The 20,813-nt window shown below is 47.2% G+C and overlaps 1 protein-coding gene across 5 annotated transcripts in view; it reads right to left on the reverse strand.

The window, feature by feature from the left end:
- The window catches only part of LOC144667774 (putative E3 ubiquitin-protein ligase HERC3), an 86,821-nt gene extending 66,895 nt beyond the window's left edge, over positions 1-19,926 (reverse strand). The window contains exons 1-3 of one of the 5 annotated variants that reach the window (XM_078529349.1): positions 19,806-19,926; positions 19,046-19,707; positions 10,828-11,087 (exon numbers count right to left, since the gene is read on the reverse strand). In XM_078529349.1, coding sequence (XP_078385475.1) covers positions 10,828-11,087; positions 19,046-19,068 — 283 coding nt within the window. In that variant the 5' untranslated portion in view covers positions 19,069-19,707; positions 19,806-19,926. Of the gene's footprint in view, positions 1-10,827; positions 11,088-14,100; positions 14,194-14,667; positions 14,946-14,974; positions 15,021-18,785; positions 18,894-19,045; positions 19,708-19,805 lie in introns of those variants that run through there. The other 4 variants (XM_078529256.1, XM_078529608.1, XM_078529437.1 and 1 more) reach the window with 4 other exon arrangements.
- Between the last annotated feature and the right edge of the window lie 887 nt (positions 19,927-20,813).

Genomic DNA, 20,813 nt, shown 5'->3' on the forward strand with positions numbered 1-20,813 from the left:
CCCTCAGTAAACGTCACTGAAACAGATTATCAGAGAATTATCGCACTGCTGTTTACAGGATTTTGCTGTGTGCAGGCTGCTGGGCACAGCCTATTGCTACATTTCCTAGGTTACAACAGTGACTATATCTCAGTTGTAAGTAATTGCATTCGAGGCATCCAGATGTCACGAAAGACGCTATAGAAATGCAAGTTCTTCCCTTCTCACTCTACAAGGCTGAGTAACATTTTAAAATATAAAAATTACATGAGGAGGAGCACCCAAGAAGTCAAATGGATTCAAGCGTTATGTGGTGGGTTTACTCAAGCCCCGGAGGGGTGCGGTGAGATGACAGGCGGCATTCACCTATCAAAAAGCGACAGGCCTAATAAAAAGGTTTTATTTTCCAATTCCTATGATTTCTTACGTTTGGTGCACAAAGTCTTCCAAGCCATTGCACTCAGACCATGCAACTTGTCACGTGTAAGAAACATTGAAAATAAAAATGTAGAAATCTGCCAGTACTTGGCAGAAAGTGAAACAGAAGAGAGAGAATTCTGGAGATGAAGATAATCAGAGTTAACGACAGAATTTTCCTAAACTCCAGCGGAGGCAGTTTTAAAGCGGGGGTGGGGGGGCGCGGATGGAGGAGGTTGAAGGGGCAGGATAATTGCACTTAAAAAAGTGTCAGCGTGGCTCCCTGACATGCTCCTGCCCCCTTACTTTTGCTTTTTTTTGGCTTTTTCAAAGAACTGGCACAGGAAGAATGGGCCAAATGGCCTCCATCTGTGCCTCGACGTAACTCAGAATCTTTGATCAAAGATGGAATCTGGACTTCACGAAAACAAAGTAACTGTTTCAAATGTCGCAACGATTGCTTAGGGCCGTGGAATGCTGAATAATTCTGGGCACTTCCTGTCTATGTGAGGGGCAAAGGTTAGGTTCCTATTCAGGTTTGTGATTTTTAATGAACCTGCAGCAAAGTTACAATGGACGTTTTCCGTCGCCTGGCATTTTAATGAGTCAGTAAACAGGGGCCATAACAACAACAACAGTATGTGGAAATTCAGCATTGCGAACGGGAAGCAGGAGACATGCATTTCAAAAAGTACAACTATTTTGGAAGATAAGAAAACATACAGGTGTATTCAAAACCAATGGGCAGAATTTTGCCCTTGATGGGCAGGCGGAGAGCCAATCCCCGCTGCCGAAACGGGGCCCGCCACCATTTTGAGTGGGCGGGCCAATTAAGGCCCCGCCCAGCGGCCTGCCCGACAGGAGGTGCTATGCGCTTCCTGTGAGGCGGGGTTGGGGGGTGGTGGGAATCCCCATCTGTCGAGGTGCGCATTGCTCCCTGAGGCAAAGTGCTGTCTCAGGGAGTTTACTGACAGGTAAGAAAAGTCAAAAAAGAGAGAAATATTAAAATTATTAACATGTCCCCCTCTTGTGACAATGTCACACGAGATGGGACATGTTAATAAGAAACACATAAAAGTTTATTAATTTTTTAAAAACGGACATGATACTTCATCCCGCCAGTGGATGAAGTTTCATGAATAATCTGGAGCCCGCTGGGGCTCCTGGCCTGTCCGCCAGCCTTAAGCTTGACCGGACAGGGTCTTTAACAAGGTTAATTAGCCTGTCAATGGCCTTAATTGGCCATTGACAGGTCGGCGAGCGGACAGCTGATTTCGCTGTCCGCCCGCCTTCCTGAAGATTTAAATGGACCGGGGTGACACCGGGGATTCCTCCCGATGTCATCCCACGTCATTTTCCCTCGGTGACCGGGCCCCGCCCCCAAATCACCGAGGGGAAAATTCTGCAGAATGCCTTTGATCCCAAGGGGCAATGATGAATAATTGTCAATGTGTCAGTAGGCTTTGCTCTGAAATGTATGAAGTGATTTGATGGGGTAGGTGTAGGGAAGGTGTTTCCAATTGTGGGAAAATCTAAAACGAGAAGACATATAACATATGATAGTTGCTAATAAACTCCAAATAGCAAGGGCAGATTGAACCAGGGTGTGCAATACAGAATTCAGGAGAAACCTCTTCATTCATAGGGATTTTTTTCTTTCATGGGATGTGGGTCTCACTGACAAGGCCAGCATTTGTTGCCCATCCCTAATTGCCCTTGAACTGAGTGGCTTGCTAGGCCATTTCAGAGGGCAGTTAACATTGCTGTAGGTCTGGAGTCACATGTAGGCCAGACCGGGTAAGAAGGCAGATCTCCTTCCCTAAAGGGCATTAGTGAACAAGATGGATTTTTACAACAGTCACCACTACTGAGACTACTTTTATATTCCGGATTTATTAATTGAACTTAAATTTCCACCAACTGCCTTGGTGGGACCTGAACCCATGTCCCCAGAGCATTAGCCTGGACCTCTGGATACTGGATACTAGCCCAGTGACATTAACACTATGCCACTGTCTCTCTGGGTGAAAGGGTGATCAGAATATAGAACTTGTAATTACATAGAGTGGCAGCGATGATCAGCGTTGATGCATTTTCTGGAGGCCAGATATCTACACGAGGGAGAGAGGAATCAAGTGAAATGCTGATGGAGCGACAGGAAGGAGGGTGGGAGGAGGCTCATGTGGAGCGTAAACGCCAGAACAGACCCGTTGAGCCGAGTGGTCAGTTTCTGTGCTGTAAAATTCTATGCAATTCTATTTTCTAGTCTGAGGCATGGTCACGCTATTGTTTACCAAAGAACGTCCATGAGGGTAACCAGCTCTCGGCTTTTCATTAACATTTAATACTGTTTGACGAAGCCTCGCTTCTGTCAGAGTTAACTTGAACACAATTATTTGACTATCAAGAAACATTCATAAAGGTATTCGAATGAGTTTCAGGTTAAATTAATGTGACTGGTTCAGTAACAAGTTTAGAAGTGGGTATAATATACATCATGTACTTTCCTGTTAGGGGGTTTGGGCGCCGTGTCCCTCTGGAGAAGATTTCTGAAACTTTATTTGGTGCACTTCAACATTGTTCATTTATATATACATTTACACACAAGTCGATCCCTCGTGACACTCAACACAAGGAGCCAAGATTAGCAGAAATCTTCAAAATGAGCAGGGCTAAAGAGCAAGGGATGATTGAATAAGGTGTGCAGACATTATTGAGTTCCCATCTCAGGGACAGGAGTCTGGATATTTACTGAAGTGGGTTACATAGGCAGCACGGCAGAGTTCTCCCACAGGAAAGCCAGAAATCTACAACGTGCCTCTTTTATCCTTGACGGGTTCCCTGCCCGGAAGTCAGCCTGACTGACAGACTTGGCTTTCAGTGTTCTGGAGCTATCTGCAGGAGCAGGTAAGTCCAAGCCATAGCTCCAGAGCGGGGGTGCTCTCCCAAACCCTGGGGAGAGGAAGGGGTGCAGTCCGATCTCCAATCCCAATGGATGGCTTGAGGAGGTTCTGATTGGACGGCACTCTGGGGGCCGGTAGGAAGAGCTACTGCTCCTCCTGGCCCACAAGCTCTAAAAGGCACATAGCTTCTCCCAAAGCTATTCTCACCATGGTTCAGCTGCTGGGCACCCCCGCCTCCCCCCCTCCCCATGCCCACCCACAACCCCGAGGCCTCTCAAAACTGGCCAATCACTAAAGACCCACAAAAGTCAGTTAAGTAAGAAGCTCCTTCAGCTCTGCCTCGCCAACACTTTTGTCATTTAATTTCTTCCGCCCTAACGCTCTTTGTACTTTTTCAATCATCCCCCATTTCAGCTACTCAAAAAGCTATTACATTCCTAACTTGTCCCAATTCTGCTGAAAGGTCATCGACCCGAAACCTTAGCTTCTGTGGCCAGAGAGAAACAGAGTTAAGTGACCTGCTGAGTACTTCCGCCTTTTCTCTATGTTTATTTTAACTCGGAGGTTGCCAACTTCATTGCCAGATTTTAAAAACTCAACATCTGGGAGTGGATTGGCTGCCTGCCCTTGAACACGCCTCAATTGGAGGCAGCTTTCCTGCGTGCTCAGAATTTTTTAAACACCCTCTCTCCCCCCCACCCCCCCCGACTTCCCCATCCCCACACTATTTTAGTGACGATCACTAAAATGCAGCGGCCAATTTGCACACAGTAAGATCCCATAAACAGCACTGCGATAAACACCAGATAATCTGTTTTTTATTTGTGATGTTAGTCAAGGGATAAATGTTGGCCAGCACTCCTCTCCAAGGAAAACTCTCCCGCACTCATTCAAAATAGTGCCATGGGATCTTTTACGATCACCTGGTCCTCAGTTTAACATCTCACCCGAAAGACGGCACCTCCAACAGTGCAGCATCCCCTCAGTGTTGCATTGAAGTGTCAGCCTAAATGTTTGTCCTCAAAATAAATTTAAAAAAACATAAAGCATGATGTTCCCAGTAAATCACATAAAATACAACCAAATATTCCAGTGAAAATGTTTTCTTGAAGTTACACTTTGAACCTTTATGCAGAAAACTATTTCCAAGACATCCACAAATGGTTTGTGAATAATGTGTTAGATACTAATTAACGCCTTATTAATGCTTTAATGAGCTCAAAAGCAACAGTGAATGCATTATAAACACACACTTCTTTAACTTCCATATTTGGGTATTTTCCTCAATGCCCATTGTGAAAAGGCCAGGTCTTGTAAACCCACTGTAGCCAAAGTTATACTAGGACATTCTGAAAACCATTCTCAATTAAAGACTTGCGCAACAAAATGGCAGCTCAGTAAGGCAATGGTTAGATTGGAATTGATTAAGAAATGACCACATACTCTACATACAGCGTCAGCCTTGGCTAGCATTAGCAGTGATTTAGTTAGTAGCGCTCACACCCCTGGGTCAGAAGGCTCTGGGTTCAGGTCCCACTCCAGGGCTTAAGCACAACAATCGAGGCTGGCAATCCAGCACGGCACTGAAGGAATGCTGCACTGTCGGAGGTGCCGATATTCGGATGAGACTTTAAACTAAGTCCCATCTGCCCTCTCCGGTAAACATAATTTTGAACAAGTGCAGAGGAGTGATCCCCGATGCTCTGGCCAATATTTATCCTACAATTCACATCACAAAAACAGATTATCTGGTCATGATCACATTGCTTTTTGTGGGAGCTTGCTGTGCTCATATTGTTCTGGAACTGTAGTTCCTCAGCAGCACCCTGAAAATAAACAACTTCCCATCATATATTTGCTCTCTGCCCATCCAGCAACTAGTGCTCAGGACCCAGGTACAGGGGAAATGTCCAACTCAATCGGCAAGCTACAGAGGGAATAACAGGAGGTCAGAGCAAAGCTTCTTACAGATTCTTTCAACACTAATGAAACATTGCTGCTGGGAGATTACAGTGGGTTTTTCTAGAATTTTTAATGAGTTTGGTTTGTTATAGGTGCAATTTTAACCGTATCCAACCCCGTCCCCGCCCACCAAGTGAAAACCAGTTTAAAAATTAACTAGGCGGCTTGACTGCCTACTTTGCACCAGTCCTGATTTTAATCTGTCCTTCTAAGCAGATGGCAAACAGCAACTGCCCAAGATTGACGGAGTCCTTCTTTAAGTGTGCAGATCAGGAAGTCTGATGACACAGTTGGGCTCCCAATCACAAATTTAACTCCGGTTTGAGTGAAAGACAAAATGAGGAAAGCATCTGGCTCCGGGAGAGGTCATCCAAGGTGCCTTTGTTTACTTCCCTGCGTGGGGCCAAAATGGCCGCCCAAACCTCTCTTCCCACCTTCCAACCAGGTACCAAATTCCGCACGGATCCACTTGGCTGCATACAGGTGAGGCAAGAAGGGGGCTAGATATCACGACTGGCTACCTTTCGCATTGTGGTCGGTCTTGTGGTACTTGCTGCTTAGGGAGTGGTATCTTTAAAAAAAAACTTGTGATTTCGCAGTTCCCTCCTGCTTACTTGGTGCCCACCAGTAGCTAAACAAAGAACTTTAATTTATATAGCGATTTTCACGACATCAGGACATCCCAAAGTGTTTTACATGTCAACAACGTACTTTTGAAGTGTAATCACTGTTGTAATGCAATGTCCATGTGTTAGTGATGTTGGCTGAGTAATAAATATTGGCCAGGGCATGAGGGAGATCTCCTCTGCCCTTCTTCAAAATAGCGTCAAGGGATCTGTCATGCTCACCTGGGAGCAGACAGCGCCTCAGCTTAATGTCTCATTCAAAAGAAGGCAACTCCAACAGTGCAGCATTCCCTCAATACTGCACTGGTGTGCTAGTTTAGACGTCTCTGGAGTAGGACTTGAACTCTCAGCCTTCCAGCTGAAAGGTGCTATCAACTGAACTAAGAGTAAGTCATTCACTGAATTCAACTCTTGCTTCACACAGGTTTGGCCAAAAGATAGTTGCTGGTAATTTGACAGATAAATCCTAGTTTCAACCAACCTCAAATTTTTGTCTGGAGATAGTTGAGGTGGGGGTGTGGGGCATGGTGGGGGAATGGGGTGTGGTGGAGAATGGGGCGGGGGGATTGGGGTGTGATGGGGAATGGGATGTGGTGGGGGATGGGATGTGGTGGGGAAATGGTGGGGGAATGGGATGGGGCGCGGTGGGGGAATGGGATGGGGCGCGGTGGGGGAATGGGATGGGGCGCGGTGGGGGAATGGGATGGGGCGCGGTGGGGGAATGGGATGGCGCGCGGTGGGGGAATGGGATGGGGCGCGGTGGGGGAATGGGATGGGGCGCGGTGGGGGAATGGGATGGGGTGCGGTGGGGGAATGGGATGGGGTGCGGTGGGGGAATGGGATGGGGTGCGGTGGGGGAATGGGATGGGGTGCGGTGGGGGAATGGGATGGGGTGCGGTGGGGGAATGGGGTGGGGTGCGGTGGGGGAATGGGGTGGGGTGCGGTGGGGGAATGGGGTGGGGTGCGGTGGGGGAATGGGGTGGGGTGCGGTGGGGGAATGGGGTGGGGTGCGGTGGGGGAATGGGGTGGGGTGCGGTGGGGGAATGGGGTGGGGTGCGGTGGGGGAATGGGGTGGGGTGCGGTGGGGGAATGGGGTGGGGTGCGGTGGGGGAATGGGGTGGGGTGCGGTGGGGGAATGGGGTGGGGTGCGGTGGGGGAATGGGGTGGGGTGCGGTGGGGGAATGGGGTGGGGTGCGGTGGGGGAATGGGGTGGGGTGCGGTGGGGGAATGGGGTGGGGTGCGGTGGGGGAATGGGGTGGGGTGCGGTGGGGGAATGGGGTGGGGTGCGGTGGGGGAATGGGGTGGGGTGCGGTGGGGGAATGGGGTGGGGTGCGGTGGGGGAATGGGGTGGGGTGCGGTGGGGGAATGGGGTGGGGTGCGGTGGGGGAATGGGGTGGGGTGCGGTGGGGGAATGGGGTGGGGTGCGGTGGGGGAATGGGGTGGGGTGCGGTGGGGGAATGGGGTGGGGTGCGGTGGGGGAATGGGGTGGGGTGCGGTGGGGGAATGGGGTGGGGTGCGGTGGGGGAATGGGGTGGGGTGCGGTGGGGGAATGGGGTGGGGTGCGGTGGGGGAATGGGGTGGGGTGCGGTGGGGGAATGGGGTGGGGTGCGGTGGGGGAATGGGGTGGGGTGCGGTGGGGGAATGAGGTGGGGTGCGGTGGGGGAATGGGGTGGGGTGCGGTGGGGGAATGGGGTGGGGTGCGGTGGGGGAATGGGATGGGGTGCGGTGGGGGAATGGGATGGGGTGTGGTGGGGGGGTGGGGTGCGGTGGGGGTGGGATGTGGTGGGGGGATGGGGTGCGGTGGGGGGATGGGGTGCGGTGGGGGGATGGGGTGCGGTGGGGGGATGGGGTGCGGTGGGGGATGGGGTGCGGTGGGGGATGGGGTGCGGTGGGGGATGGGGTGCGGTGGGGGATGGGGTGTGGTGGGGGGTGGGGGATGGGGTGTGGTGGGGGGATGGGGTGTGGTGAGGAATGGGGTGTGGTGGGGAATGGGGTGTGGTGGGGGGATGGGGTGTGGTGGAGAATGGGGTGTGGTGGGGGATAGGGAGGGTGGGGGATGGGGTGTGGTGAGGGATGGGGTGTGGTGGGGATGGGGTATGGGGAGGTGGGGAATGGGAGGGTGGGGGATGGGGTGTGGTGGGGAATGGGGTGCGGTGGGGGATGGGGTGTGGTGGGGGATGGGGTGTGGTGGGGGATGGGGGGTGTGGTGGGGGATGGGGGGTGGTGGGGGATGGGGGGTGTGGTGGGGGATGGGGGGTGTGGTGGGGGATGGGGGGTGTGGTGGGGGATGGGGGGTGTGGTGGGGGATGGGGGGTGTGGTGGGTGGGGGATGGGAGGGTGGGATGTTGCTGGATGGAATATTCCCAGCCTGAGTTGAGCAGCTTCCCTGCCATTATTGAAATCAATGCCATGAAGATCTGACATGTTCCACATTGGGAGGACAGTCCACAAGATGGCTACACAGAACGTGAAGAAGAAAATTTGCTCCATGAAGTCCTGAAGTAGAACCTTTCTGAGATATGGCATGACAGATATGCACCAGACTTTTCATAAGAGAGATACCCCATAGGTGGATTAAGGTTAGGTCAGGTATGACAGGAAGGGACGTAGGAACAAAGTTAAGCCATTCAGCTGCTTGGGCCTGCTCTGTTATTCATGCTCCAACTGCACCATAGACCCATTCACTCATACTTGCTCCAAATGCCTTTATACCCCAACCTGACAAAAATCTATCCAGCTCAGTCTTGAAAGCTGCAATGATCCAAGCAATGGCAGTAATGAGAGAGTCTGTGTCTCAGGCTGCTCATTGGTCGCAGGAAGCCTCCAATAGAACCAGGTGACACAGTACATTGTTGTTTGCAAGGCTTACAAGAGACGTCAACAACTTACATTTATATAGTTCCTTTACCATCATGGGCAGCATCTTTAGGTCGCCGAGTGGTGGGGGTGGGGCCTGCTCGCCGACGTGTAAAACGACGCGGGATGATGTCGGGCGGAACTCCCGACCTCACCCCGCGTCAATTCAATTTTCAGGTCGGCAGGGGTGCAGTCGAATCAGCTGCGCGCCCGCCGACCTGTCAACGGCCTATTGAGGCCATTGACAAAGTCATTAACCTCATTAACCTTAAGGTTGGCGGGCAGGCCGGGAGCCCTGGTGGGCCTCAGAAAAAGCGTGAAACCTCATCCACGGGCGGGATGAGGTTTCATGAGGGTTTTTAAAAATTTAATAAATGTTTGATTTAAAGTGATGGACAGTGTCACTTGAGGGGACATGTCAGGGAAATTTTGTTTTTGCACCTTTACCATTTTTAAATTTGGCGCCAATCTCCCTGAGGCTGCACTTGGCCTGCATAGCGCTTCCTGGCGGACGTCACACTGGGCGGGCCTTAATTTTCCCGCCAAAGTAAAATGGCAGTGCGCCCCCCGATTGGGGGTGCCAATTGGAGGCGCACCTGCCTACACCCACTCCTGCACTTCCCCCCCCCCCAACAATGGGGGGAAAATTCTTCCCCATAAAACATTCCAAGGTGCTTCACAGGGGTATCAAACAAAATCTGACACCAAAACACAGAAGGAGGTATTAGCAGTGATGACTAAAGGTTGGTCAAAGAGGTATCAAGGAGGCTAGAGAGCTGGAGAGATGGAAGGGCGGAGAGAGATTTAGGGAGAAACTTCTGGAACTTTGGGCCTTGCCTGCCATTGGTGGAGCAATTGTTATGGCACAGCGGATGGTAAATACTGAGCTGCTCAAATCCCAGAGGGAAACTTGAAACAACTATCGCAACTAATTTTCAATTTGAATGTTTCAAGATGAGGGCTTTGAATTCAGTAATAATAAGACCACTGAGTTTTAAGAGGTTTTTATAAAACTAAATTAAACATTTATTAATAAAAGAAAAGATTGTAAGCACAGACATGCGTCTACAAATTACTGCTACAATTACTTCTAAATCCCCTAGTTAATCTGATTCCCAGTTACACCTTCGTTAAGGCCACAGTAAAACACATAGATTTTAAAAAGACCTAGACAAAGTAAACAATACCCTTAACAGTCGAATTCAAAGCGAGTTCTCTTAGCTTCAGTCTGTGGAGGCAGCAGTTTGGTACATACAGGCTGAAGGCGTTTCACACTTGTTGAATCTTAGGCTGCCTCCCCTTACACACAGCCTTCACTCCTTTATACATATTTCCCCCTTTGAATGCAAATACCCATTGTTTCACTATGTCTTTGGACTTTACCTTCCTAATAATAAAAATCTCTCATAGCACTAAATTTTTACCAGTAATCTTTGGCAAAAAATAAACACACTGTTTCTAAACTTCACCTATCTAGGTAACACATTTCACCCCTCCTTTGAAAACAATCTGGCCTGGTTTATTTACAAATGCAAATGTACCTTTACACCTTACATCCTAACACTCCACTCATGCTTACCTATTTAGTATTTCAAACCTAACTACATCAAAGCCTTCAGACCAGCTGCCTTTAATCCAATTAAGTCACACATACACACACACAACTATTTTACAATAAGTGCCAATAACTTTATGAGAATTATTATATTTTCCTGACAATTAAAATCAGGGACACACAAGAGGCCAGAATTAGAGGAACGCAGAGATCTCAGAAGATTGTAGGACTGGAGGAGGCTTGAGAGATGGGGATGGATTAAAAAAACAAGGATCAGATAATCGAGCACTGATTTCACGAGTGCCAAAAGAGTAAATAGCTGCATTATGGAGAGAATAATTATTTCTGCAGCATTCAAAATGCTCCATTTCTCACCAGTCTTTACTCTGAAGTGTGGCATAACCAAACAGTCATCTTTCACAATGTTCGATATGTGTTCCTATCTGACTGCTGAAGGCACCCCGAGACAGACAGTGTAGATGCAGAAACGTTACACACACACACACACACACACTTCTGTAATCATTACCTGGACTGTAACCTGTTTTCTCGTGGCCCAGTTGTCCCCAGATGTTTGAGCCACATGTGTAGACACTTCCATCTTGTAGAACAAAAGCCGTATGGTATCTCCCGCAGGCCACTTCTCGCACAGTTTTACTACTAAAGAATGAAGAAGTCCTTGGTTGGGTGACTATATTCTCATGTACATCACCCAGCCCGAGTTGGCCCAAATTTGTATGGCCCCAACACAACAGCTGTACTTTCGAAGTCATGGTTTTTGTGATTCTCCTGGGAACAGAGAGGGGGAGAAAGAGGAATACTAGGTTATATATAATGCAGAGTAGTACAATTTTAGAATAAAAGTCAAAACTCAGGGAAGGATGAGGATCAGACTGTGAACAGACAATTCCATATGCAGACTCTAGCCCCCTCCCCATCTACTGTCCTAGGCTGAACCAGGCTGTATTCAGAACAGTGATAAGCTTCTGACCACATAACAGCCACGTCGCCCAAGACCATCTACTTCCAATGCCATAACATCACGCAGCTCCACCCTTGCTTCAGATCATCTACTGCTGTTACCCTCATCCACACCTTTGTTCCTTCGCAATCCCTAGCTTCCCTGGTCAGCCTCCCATCCTCCACGCTATATAGACAAGCTTATCCAAAACTCTGCTCCCAGTATCCTAACTCGTTCCAAATTTTGTTTACCCATCACCCTGATGTACATTTTCTCCCAGGCTGGCAATGGCTTAAATTTTAAAACACTCATCCTTGTTTTCAAATCCCTCCAAGGCCTCATCCCTCCCTATCGCTGTAGCCTTCTCTAACCCTACAAGCTCCAAGATATCGGCACTCCTCCAATTCCGGCCTCTTTGCATCCCCAATTTTAATTGCTCCACCATTGGTGACTGTGCCTCAGCTGAATGGGCCCCAAGTTCTGCAACTTCCTCCCTTTCTAATTCATTGTAAAAGGTGGCTGTTCGGTTATGACAAACCTCAGGGTAAAGACTGGTGAAAAATGAAGCACTCTGAATGCTGCAGAAATAATTATTTTCTCCATAATGCAGCTATTTACTCATTTGGCCTTCGTGAAATCAGTGCTTGATTATCTGATCCGCATTTTCCAATCCCTTCCCCATCTCTGTCACCTCCTCCAATCCTACAGTCCTCGGAGGTCTCTGCGTCCCTCCAATTCTGGCCTCTTGTGTGTCCCTGATTTTAATTGCTCCACCATTGACAGGTGAGACTCTAAGCTCCAGAATTCCCTAAGCCGCTCTCTGCCTCTCCATCTTTCTAGCCTCCGTGAAGACACTCCATAAAACCTCTCAGCAGCCTGGGCCCCCAAGTTCTGGAACTTTCCCCCCTTTTTAATTCTCTTTCCTTCTTTTAGACACTCTTTAAAACTTGCCTCTTTCACCATGCTTTTGTTCAACTGCCCTTTAGGTGACTTGGTGGTCAACTTTTTTGATAATCCTCTTATAAAGCGCCTTACGACAGTTTACCATATTAAAAAAGGTGCTATATATAGATGCTATGTTGATGTTATTGTAATGTAATCCTAGTGAGTTTCACCCTTCTAGCAGGTTACATTCTGAAATTATGCTGTATAAATGCACAGATATTGTGGAAGTGCACAACAGGTCTCTCAGCACCAATAAAGAGAAAAGGCAGATTGTAGTCTATCGGGTGTGCAAAGCTTCAGCAGATTGATAAAGGACATATACCCAAACAAACAAGCTGATGGAGGGTTGCACAGCTGAACCATCATAACCTGGATTTACCCTTTCCAGGTGCTGACTGAGATGCTGTCTATTTCTAGCAACTCCTGTTTTTCTTTCAGATTTCAAGCATTTCCAGTTTCTCATACCGGGGGAGGGTGGGGTTGCAGAAACTTAAACTTAGTGATAGATTTCCACATGAGACACACCAAAATGGATTTGGTGCGGGGAAAAGCAATGGAGGGAAGGTCTTGTGGCAAAGGTTTAACTTTCAAATCCTTAAAAGAATGTCCTCACTGGATCCACAGCATTGATTGTGAAAAATGTACTAGAATTCATTAAGTCAGCAACTGGGTCAATCTCACCCAAGTTGGAGCAAGATTTGGCTTGGACTAATGAGTGGCAATATTCAGGCTTGGAATAATAAGTGGCAAAGTAAGATTCCAACAACGCAAGTACCAGGCAATGACCATCTCCAACAAGAGAGAATATAGCCATCTCCACCTGACATTCAATGGCATTACCATTGCTGAATCCCCACTATCAACATCCTGGGGCTACCACTGACCTGAAACTGAACTGGACCAGCCACATAAATACAAGAGCAGGTTAGAGGCTGGGAATTCTGCAGTGAGTAACTCACCTCCTAACTCCCCAAAGCATGTCCACCATCTACAAGACACAAGTCAGGAGTGTGATGGAATATTCCCCACTTGCCTGGGTGAGTGCGTCTCCAACAGCACTCAAGAAGCTTGACACAATCCAGGACAAAACAGCCTGCTTAATCAGCATCCCATCCACCACATTAAACATTCACTCCCTCCACCATGGACACACAGTGACAGCAGTGTGTACCATCTACAAGATGCACTGCAGAAACTTGCCACGGCTCCTTCAACAGCACCTTCCAAACCCATGACCTCTACCACCTAGAAGGACAAGGGCAACAGCTGCATGAAGAACACTACCATCTGGAAGTTCCCCTCCAAGCCACATACCATCCTAACTTGGAACTGTATCGCCATCCCTTCACTGTCGCTAGGTCAAAATCCTGCAACTCCCTCCCTAACAGCACTGTGGGTGTACCTACACCACATGGACTGCAGTGGCTCAAGGAGGAAGCTCACCAGCACCTAGGGCAATTAGGGATGGGCAATAAATGATGGTCTTGCCAGCGACACTCACATCCCATAAAAGAATTTTTATGAAGTTATTGAGCTACAAATGATCATTTGATAACATGTCAACTAACACTCTCCCATAATGAGAAGCAACTATAAAGGAGTGGGACACATCCCAGGGAAGACGACTCTTGTGGCCATTGCAGACTATTTTATATTTCGACAAAAGGAACCTTTTGATTGCTTCAAATCAATAGCAATTTCTGGGTGAGGTGAGGTTGTAGTCACAGTTCTGGGAACCAAAAAAATTGCTGATACAATATTCTGGTCTAAATTAACCACAGCAAAATTTCAAAACAAAGCATGGGGATTCCGTAAGAAAGGAAGGCATGAATTTACATGGCCCCCACCTTTCACAAACTCAGGACATCCCAAGCCACCTTACAGACGATTCGGTACCTTTCTTTGAAGTTTAGCTCTTGTTGCAAGGTGAGATTTACACGCAGCAATACCTGGCACACAGCAATGAAATAAATGATCAGATCCTCAAGTTTGAGATGATAGGTTGAGTGTTAAACATCGACCCAGGAAACGTGCCACCTCATGCCTTCGAGATAATCTTTCTTAACATCCCGCAGAGAGGGCCGAGGTGGCACGTCCTGATCAGGAAGGTGGCCCCTCTGGCGGTGCAACACCGGGGGGTTGGGGGGATGTCAGCCTTGATTCTGAGGCTGGAATGTGGGGTCTCGAACCCATAACCTTCTAATTCAGAGGTTCGGGTGCTGCGCACTGAGCCAAGGCCCTTTAAATCAGGAAACATCGATCAAGAATGAGACCTAGGTACAAAATACGCCCCTGCAGCATTAATAAACTTTGCTACTACATCATGCAAATTCATTGTGACAGTCACAAAGAAGGGGAGGGGGTGGGAATCCCTTGTCAGCAAAGAGCCCCTCCAAGGCTGAGCTTCTCAGTTACCTGGTGGTGGTGGTGGTGGTGGTGGGGTGGGGAGGGTTACAAAGTTACCTGAATGTTGCTCTTTTGGATGGGTATCCAGTAGCAGTGGAGATGCGGAGAGGAAAGGCTGCACTGACTCGGGCTGGCTGCCCAGCCCCAGCTGGGACCTTGGATCAGCCGGAGAGAGAGGGGAGGCTGCTCGCTCGCCGCCTTTGTCACCGCACCGAGCCCCCCTCCCCCGCCCCGCGCGCTTCCCGGCTGATTGACAGCTCGGACCTGTCAATCACTCTCCTCCCCGGACCCGACCGCTTTTCGCTTCCAGGTTGGTCGCCGAGCTCTCTCCCCCCACCCCCCAACACACACAAAAAAAAACAACCACCGTGATGTGATGGACAGGCGGATCCACCAATCGCAGAGGCCGCTCCCCGCACCCCAGGCAAAGGCGGATGGAAGTGTCGACGTGCCGGGCAAAGCAGATTGGCTTAAAGGGGCAGGCACCCACCCTCAGGGAGCAGGAACAATACTAGATCTTAAAGGGACACGCACCCACCTTCACGGAGCAGGAACAACACTAGATCTTAAAGGGGCAGGCACCCACCCTCAAGGATGCAGGAACAATACTAGATCTTAAAGGGGCAGGCACCCGCGGAGCAGGAGCCGGTGCGATGTATTAAAGGGACACGCACCCACCTTCACGGAGCAGGAGCAACGCCATGTCTTAAAGGGGCAGGCGCTCACCTTCGGGGAGCGGGAACAATGCAATGTCTTAAAAGGGCCAGGCGCCCGCCTTCAGGGAGCAGAAGTAATACCGTGTCTTAAAGGGGCACACACACCCCTTCATGGAACAAGAGCAAAGCAGTGTGTTCAAGGGGTACAAACCGACTTTCAGGGAGCAGGAACAATGCATTGTCTTAAAGGCACATGCACACATTTTCATGAAGCACTGGGATGACAAACCTATGCATTTTTTCAGGATCTGCTAGTAAGAACTAGGAGTCTGGGAGAAAAGAAATAGAGGAAAACAGAGAAAGGTGAAAAGCACAGAGAAATGGAGAGAGAGAGAGAGGCAAGGGAAAGAGGATGTGTACAGTTTTGGTCTCCTTATTTAAGAAAGGATATAAATGCACTTGAAGCAGTTCAGAGAAGGTTCACTTGACTGATACCTGGGATTGGGGGGCGTTATCTTAAGAGGAAAGGTTGGACAGTCTTGGAGTTGAAGATTGAGAGGTGATTTTTATGAAACATATAAAATAGAAGGGACTTGACAGGGTGGATGCTGAAAAGATGTTTCCCCTTGTGGGAGAGACTAGAACTAGGGGAGACAGTTTAAAAATAAGGAGTCTCCCATTTAAGACAGAGATGAGAAGAAATTTTTTCTCTCAGAGGGTTGTGAGACTTTGAAACTGTCTTCCCCAGAGAGCAGTGGAGGCAGGGTCAATGAATATCTTTGAGGCAGAGGACGATAGATTCTTGGCTAACAAGGAAGTCAAAGGTTATCGGGGTAGGCGGAATGTGGAATTTCCACAATCAGATCAGCTATGATCTTATTGAGTGGTGGAGCAAGCTCGAGGGGCCGAATGGCTTACTTCAGCTCCTATAAAAACAAAAAGCTAAAAGCTACTGCGGATGCTGGAAATCCAAAACAAAAACAGAATTACCTGGAAAAACTCAGCAGGTCTGGCAGCATCGGTGGAGAAGAAATCAGTTAACGTTTCGAGTCTTCATGACAATGGGTCATGAAGACTCGGAACGTTAACTGATTTCTTCTCCACCGATGCTGCCAGACCTGCTGAGTTTTTCCAGGTAATTCTGTTTTTGTTTTACTTCAGCTCCTGATTAGCATGTTCGCATGTTTCACTTTTTGAGTTCTTCAGCCCAATTGGCGGGCATAGTTTTCCACTTCTGGCCATGTGTATATTTTTGGTGCATGTGAGTACCTTGGCCAGTTGACAACAGCTTGAAAATTGTATACCTAAGACATATCCACTATTAGCATCTCTGCCAGTCAACCATGAGTGAGATGCACCTTATTTTGACCCCAGATAAACCTAAGGCAATCATAAAGATATCCCAACCCCAAGAATCCATGTCTCCAAAGATATATTTACTTATAAGGGGGTCAACAGGCTCAGTTTCTGCTTGCTAACATGTTGACCCATGGTAATTATTAGTCAGGCAGGGTTGCCCCATTAAACCTCAGAAAAAGCAGATGGCAAAGGGATGGTGAGAGGAAACTGCAATGTTATTGTGTGTCCAAAGATTCTTTACCACAATAAGCAACTCCAAAAAATGTCCTAATGATCAAAACTTGCAAATTCAAACATATCCCCATTAACTGACAGAAGATTAAATTGGTGCAATAGAATTAGCCATTCATGTTATGTACACAATTCTACTCATCTTAACTCTGGAATGACTGAAGCTGCCTTCTTTGGTCCCTAGTACAAACTTCAGTGTACAACTGACTCAATCTCCCTTTTTGACCATTGTCTCAAGTTGCACCAGTTTGTTCACAATCATGGCAGCCTGTTTGACCCTAAGCTAAGTTTCAGAACCCTATACTTTCTCCAATACAACAGCAGCTTATTTCCAACTCTACAATAATTGCTCACCTCTGCTCCCAACTAACCTTTTTATCACTAAAACTCTAATGTATGACTCCATGAGCTTGAGCATACCAGTATACTCTCCTTGCTGGCCTCCTATCCTCTATCCATCAGAAATGCCAAGACATTGCTGTATATATCTAGTCATTCTTAAAATCCTGCTCACTGTCAGCCACATCCACACTAACTCTGTCCCCTAACACATTAAATTGAAAATCTCATCCTTAGAACAAATACAAATGTAAAGCACTAGGGGACGAGGTGATGAAAAGATCTAGGAGGTCACTAAATTACCAAGCTGCCCAGAGATGAGGGTGCGCTAATTGGCAAATTGTTCAAGATCAAGACTAGCAAAGAGCTCAGCACTAGGGTTGCCCTGATCTTGAAGAAATGGAGCCATGAAGTTCCTGAAAACAGCGATTTCAGGAGAAGGTGAATTGGAATTTATAAATTTAGTTTTATTTGACAAAGTATTGAAAAGTTGTATAGTGATCAGGGCAAGAAAATTGAGAACAGCAGATGATTTTAGTGAGATGAAAAATCAGATGACATCAGCAACAGATCATTAAAGTCAATGGAATCAATAGGACTAAGGAGAGATGTCAAAATGAATACATACAATTACATAGGATATGTGACACAGAAACAGGCCTTTTGGCCCAACCAGTCCATACTGGTGTTTATGCTCCACTCAAGCCTCCTCCCATCTTTTCTCATCTAAATCTACCATCGTAACCATCTATTCCCTTCCCCATCATGTGCTTGTCTAGTTTCCCCTTAGTGCATCTATACCATTCACTTCAACCACTCCCAGCGGTAGAGGCTTCCGCATTTTCATTATTCTTTGGGCAAAGAACTTTCTTCTGAATTCCCTATTGGATTTCTTGGTGATTATCTTATATTGATGGCCTCTAGTAATGCTCTTCTCCACATTCTCTCTGTATTTACTCTATCAAAGCCTTTCATAATTTTAAAGACCTCTATTAGGTCATTGTTAGGACACACATGTTCTAAGAATCAGAATTTGGAGTGGAAGGTGGAAGGAATGGAGGGGTTCCCCTTTTCCCTCAGAGACCCTCCCCACACTCAAGTTCGTGACACCAGATTCACAAGTGTATATGGCTTAAATAGAATGACCAGTGAGACGAGTTTCTTCTGATAACTCACAATTGAATCACCTACAATCCCACAGTACAAAGCCCAAAATTTAAAAAAACCTATTCCCAATACTTGACACAAAGTCATCATGACTCAGTTAAAACTTACAAAAACACAGGCAAAACACCACATCCTGTCCTGAAACCTTAATTAAAAAAAAAACCCTCAGACCAATATCACCAAGATATGGCTAAAACGAGTTACAAGGTACCGGCAAAACACACCAAGTTTTTGCCTCAAACCTTCACAAAACCCTCAGATCAATGTCACTATGATTTAGCTGAAACTTACAATTCCCAACACGGCTGGTCTTTCCAGTGTTGACTGTAGGCCCGAGTCAAGGTGACCAAACTCGACCCTTCTTCCAACTACAGCCCAAAACCTTCAGGCCAGTATCACCACAATATGGCTGAAAATACTTACAACCTCCAACACGGCTGGTCCATCTGGTGTTGACTGTAGGCCTGAGCCAAGGTGACTAAACTCAACCCTCTCCCGACTGCAGCCCAAACCCTTCAGGCCAGTATAACAAGATATGGCTGAAAACACTTACAATCCCCAACAAGGTTGGTTCATCTGGTATTGACTGTAGGCCTGAGCCAAGGTGACCAAACTCAACCCTCTCCCGACTGCAGCCCAAACCCTTCAGGCCAGTATAACAAGATATGGCTGAAAACACTTACAATCCCCAACAAGGTTGGTTCATCTGGTATTGACTGTAGGTCTGAGTCAAGGTGACCAAACTCAACCCTTCTTCCAACTGCAGCCCAGATGCTCAGATCTGCTCCGCTTTTATAATAATTTAACTCAGACTTGTCAAAACATATTTCCTGTTGTTCCAAAGCCCATTTAGTTGATTCCACGCAAAGTCCAGGCAAATGTCATCTGCTTCTGCTGGTTGAAACAAGACAGGGTTTTCCATGGAAGATGTATCCAGGCGAATATTATCAGTTCTCATTGCATGAGCAATTCCCCTGCTGTTTGAGGTGGCACAGTAAAAGCACAGAAACAGCATCTGGCTCCAAAGTTAATGAGGGTTTGAATGACCTTATTCCAGTACTATTGTCTGTGATGGTTGAATAATTCCTTGAGTGTATTGTATTGATGATATGTATTTTGTGTCATTGTATGAGGTAATCTGACTTCTTGATTGCATTAGTCAATGTCCAAACCCTTTTGATGAGTCACTGTGTTTTCACTAAATGTCCGAATTAACCCCTTGCTGCCCAGCCCTGTACTGCTGACTGCAACTTATATTTTTGAAATTTACAGTTCCAATCATGATACATGTCCAAGGGTTTGAAATTATGTTCCATAAATTTCCCAGTTGGAAGGGATGCCAATCCTACAGGAAGAATCAGAAAGAGATTAAACTTGGGCTTTAATGAGAAATAAAATGTATGAGGTTAGATAACTGAAGGTGGAAAAAGACAAAATTCATACTTGAGATGCCACAGACATTGGAGGGCTGCAGAGCACAGCCGATGTGGTGGTCAGTTCCAAAGAAGAGCTGTATTGGACTTGAAACATTAACTCTGTTTCTGTCTCCACAGATGTTGCCAGACCTGCTGAGTTTTTCCAGCATTTTCTGTTTTTATTTCAGATGCAGTGACTACAATTATGGGTGTCTTGGAGGCCACAGTGGGCTGTGAATCTTCATGTAGTAATAGCAAATTGCTCATATGGTAACTGAGTGAATCAAGTGCAGAAGACCCTTTTCTCAAGAAAGCAGTAGATTCTTAAAAGAAAAAGAAAAAAACTTGCCTTGACATAGACCTTTCATGGCCTCAGGACATCCCAGAGTGCTTTACAGCCAATGAGGTATCTTTGAAGCGCAATCACTATTGAGAGGGAGCAAATGTGGCAGCCACATAGTGTCATAGAGTTTTACAGCACGAAAAGAAGCCCTTCAGCCAATCATGTCCGTGCTGATCATCAAGCCCCTATCTACTCGAATCCCATTTTCCAGCACTTGGCCCGTAGCCTTGTATGCTATGGTGTTTCAAGTTTTATCTAAATACTTCTTACATGTTGTGAGGGTTCCCGCCTCTACCACCCTTTCAGGCAGCGATTCCAGATACCCCCCATGCTCTGGGTGAAAAAAATTTCCTCAAATCCCCTCTAAACCTCCTGCCCCTTACCTTAAATCTATGCCCCCTGGTTATTGACCCCTCCACTAAGGGGAAAAGTTTTTCTATCTACCCGACCCATGCCCCTCATAATCTTTGAAATGGTGCAACAGAATCTTTAACATCCAGCTGGGAGAGCAGACAGAGCCTCAATTTAATATCACATCCAAAAGTTGGCTACTCCAAAAGTGCAGCACTCCCTCACTAGCACTCCAAAGTTTCTTGTCATGTTGACTTTTTGATTGCAATGCTTCTGCGTTCAGATTTCGCTTAAGAACATCCCCTCCAATTCATCAAACCTCATTCAAGGTTAAATACATAA

This window comes from Cetorhinus maximus, chromosome 1 (assembly GCF_964194155.1).
Source record: "Cetorhinus maximus chromosome 1, sCetMax3.hap1.1, whole genome shotgun sequence".
Lineage (NCBI taxonomy): Eukaryota > Metazoa > Chordata > Chondrichthyes > Lamniformes > Cetorhinidae > Cetorhinus > Cetorhinus maximus.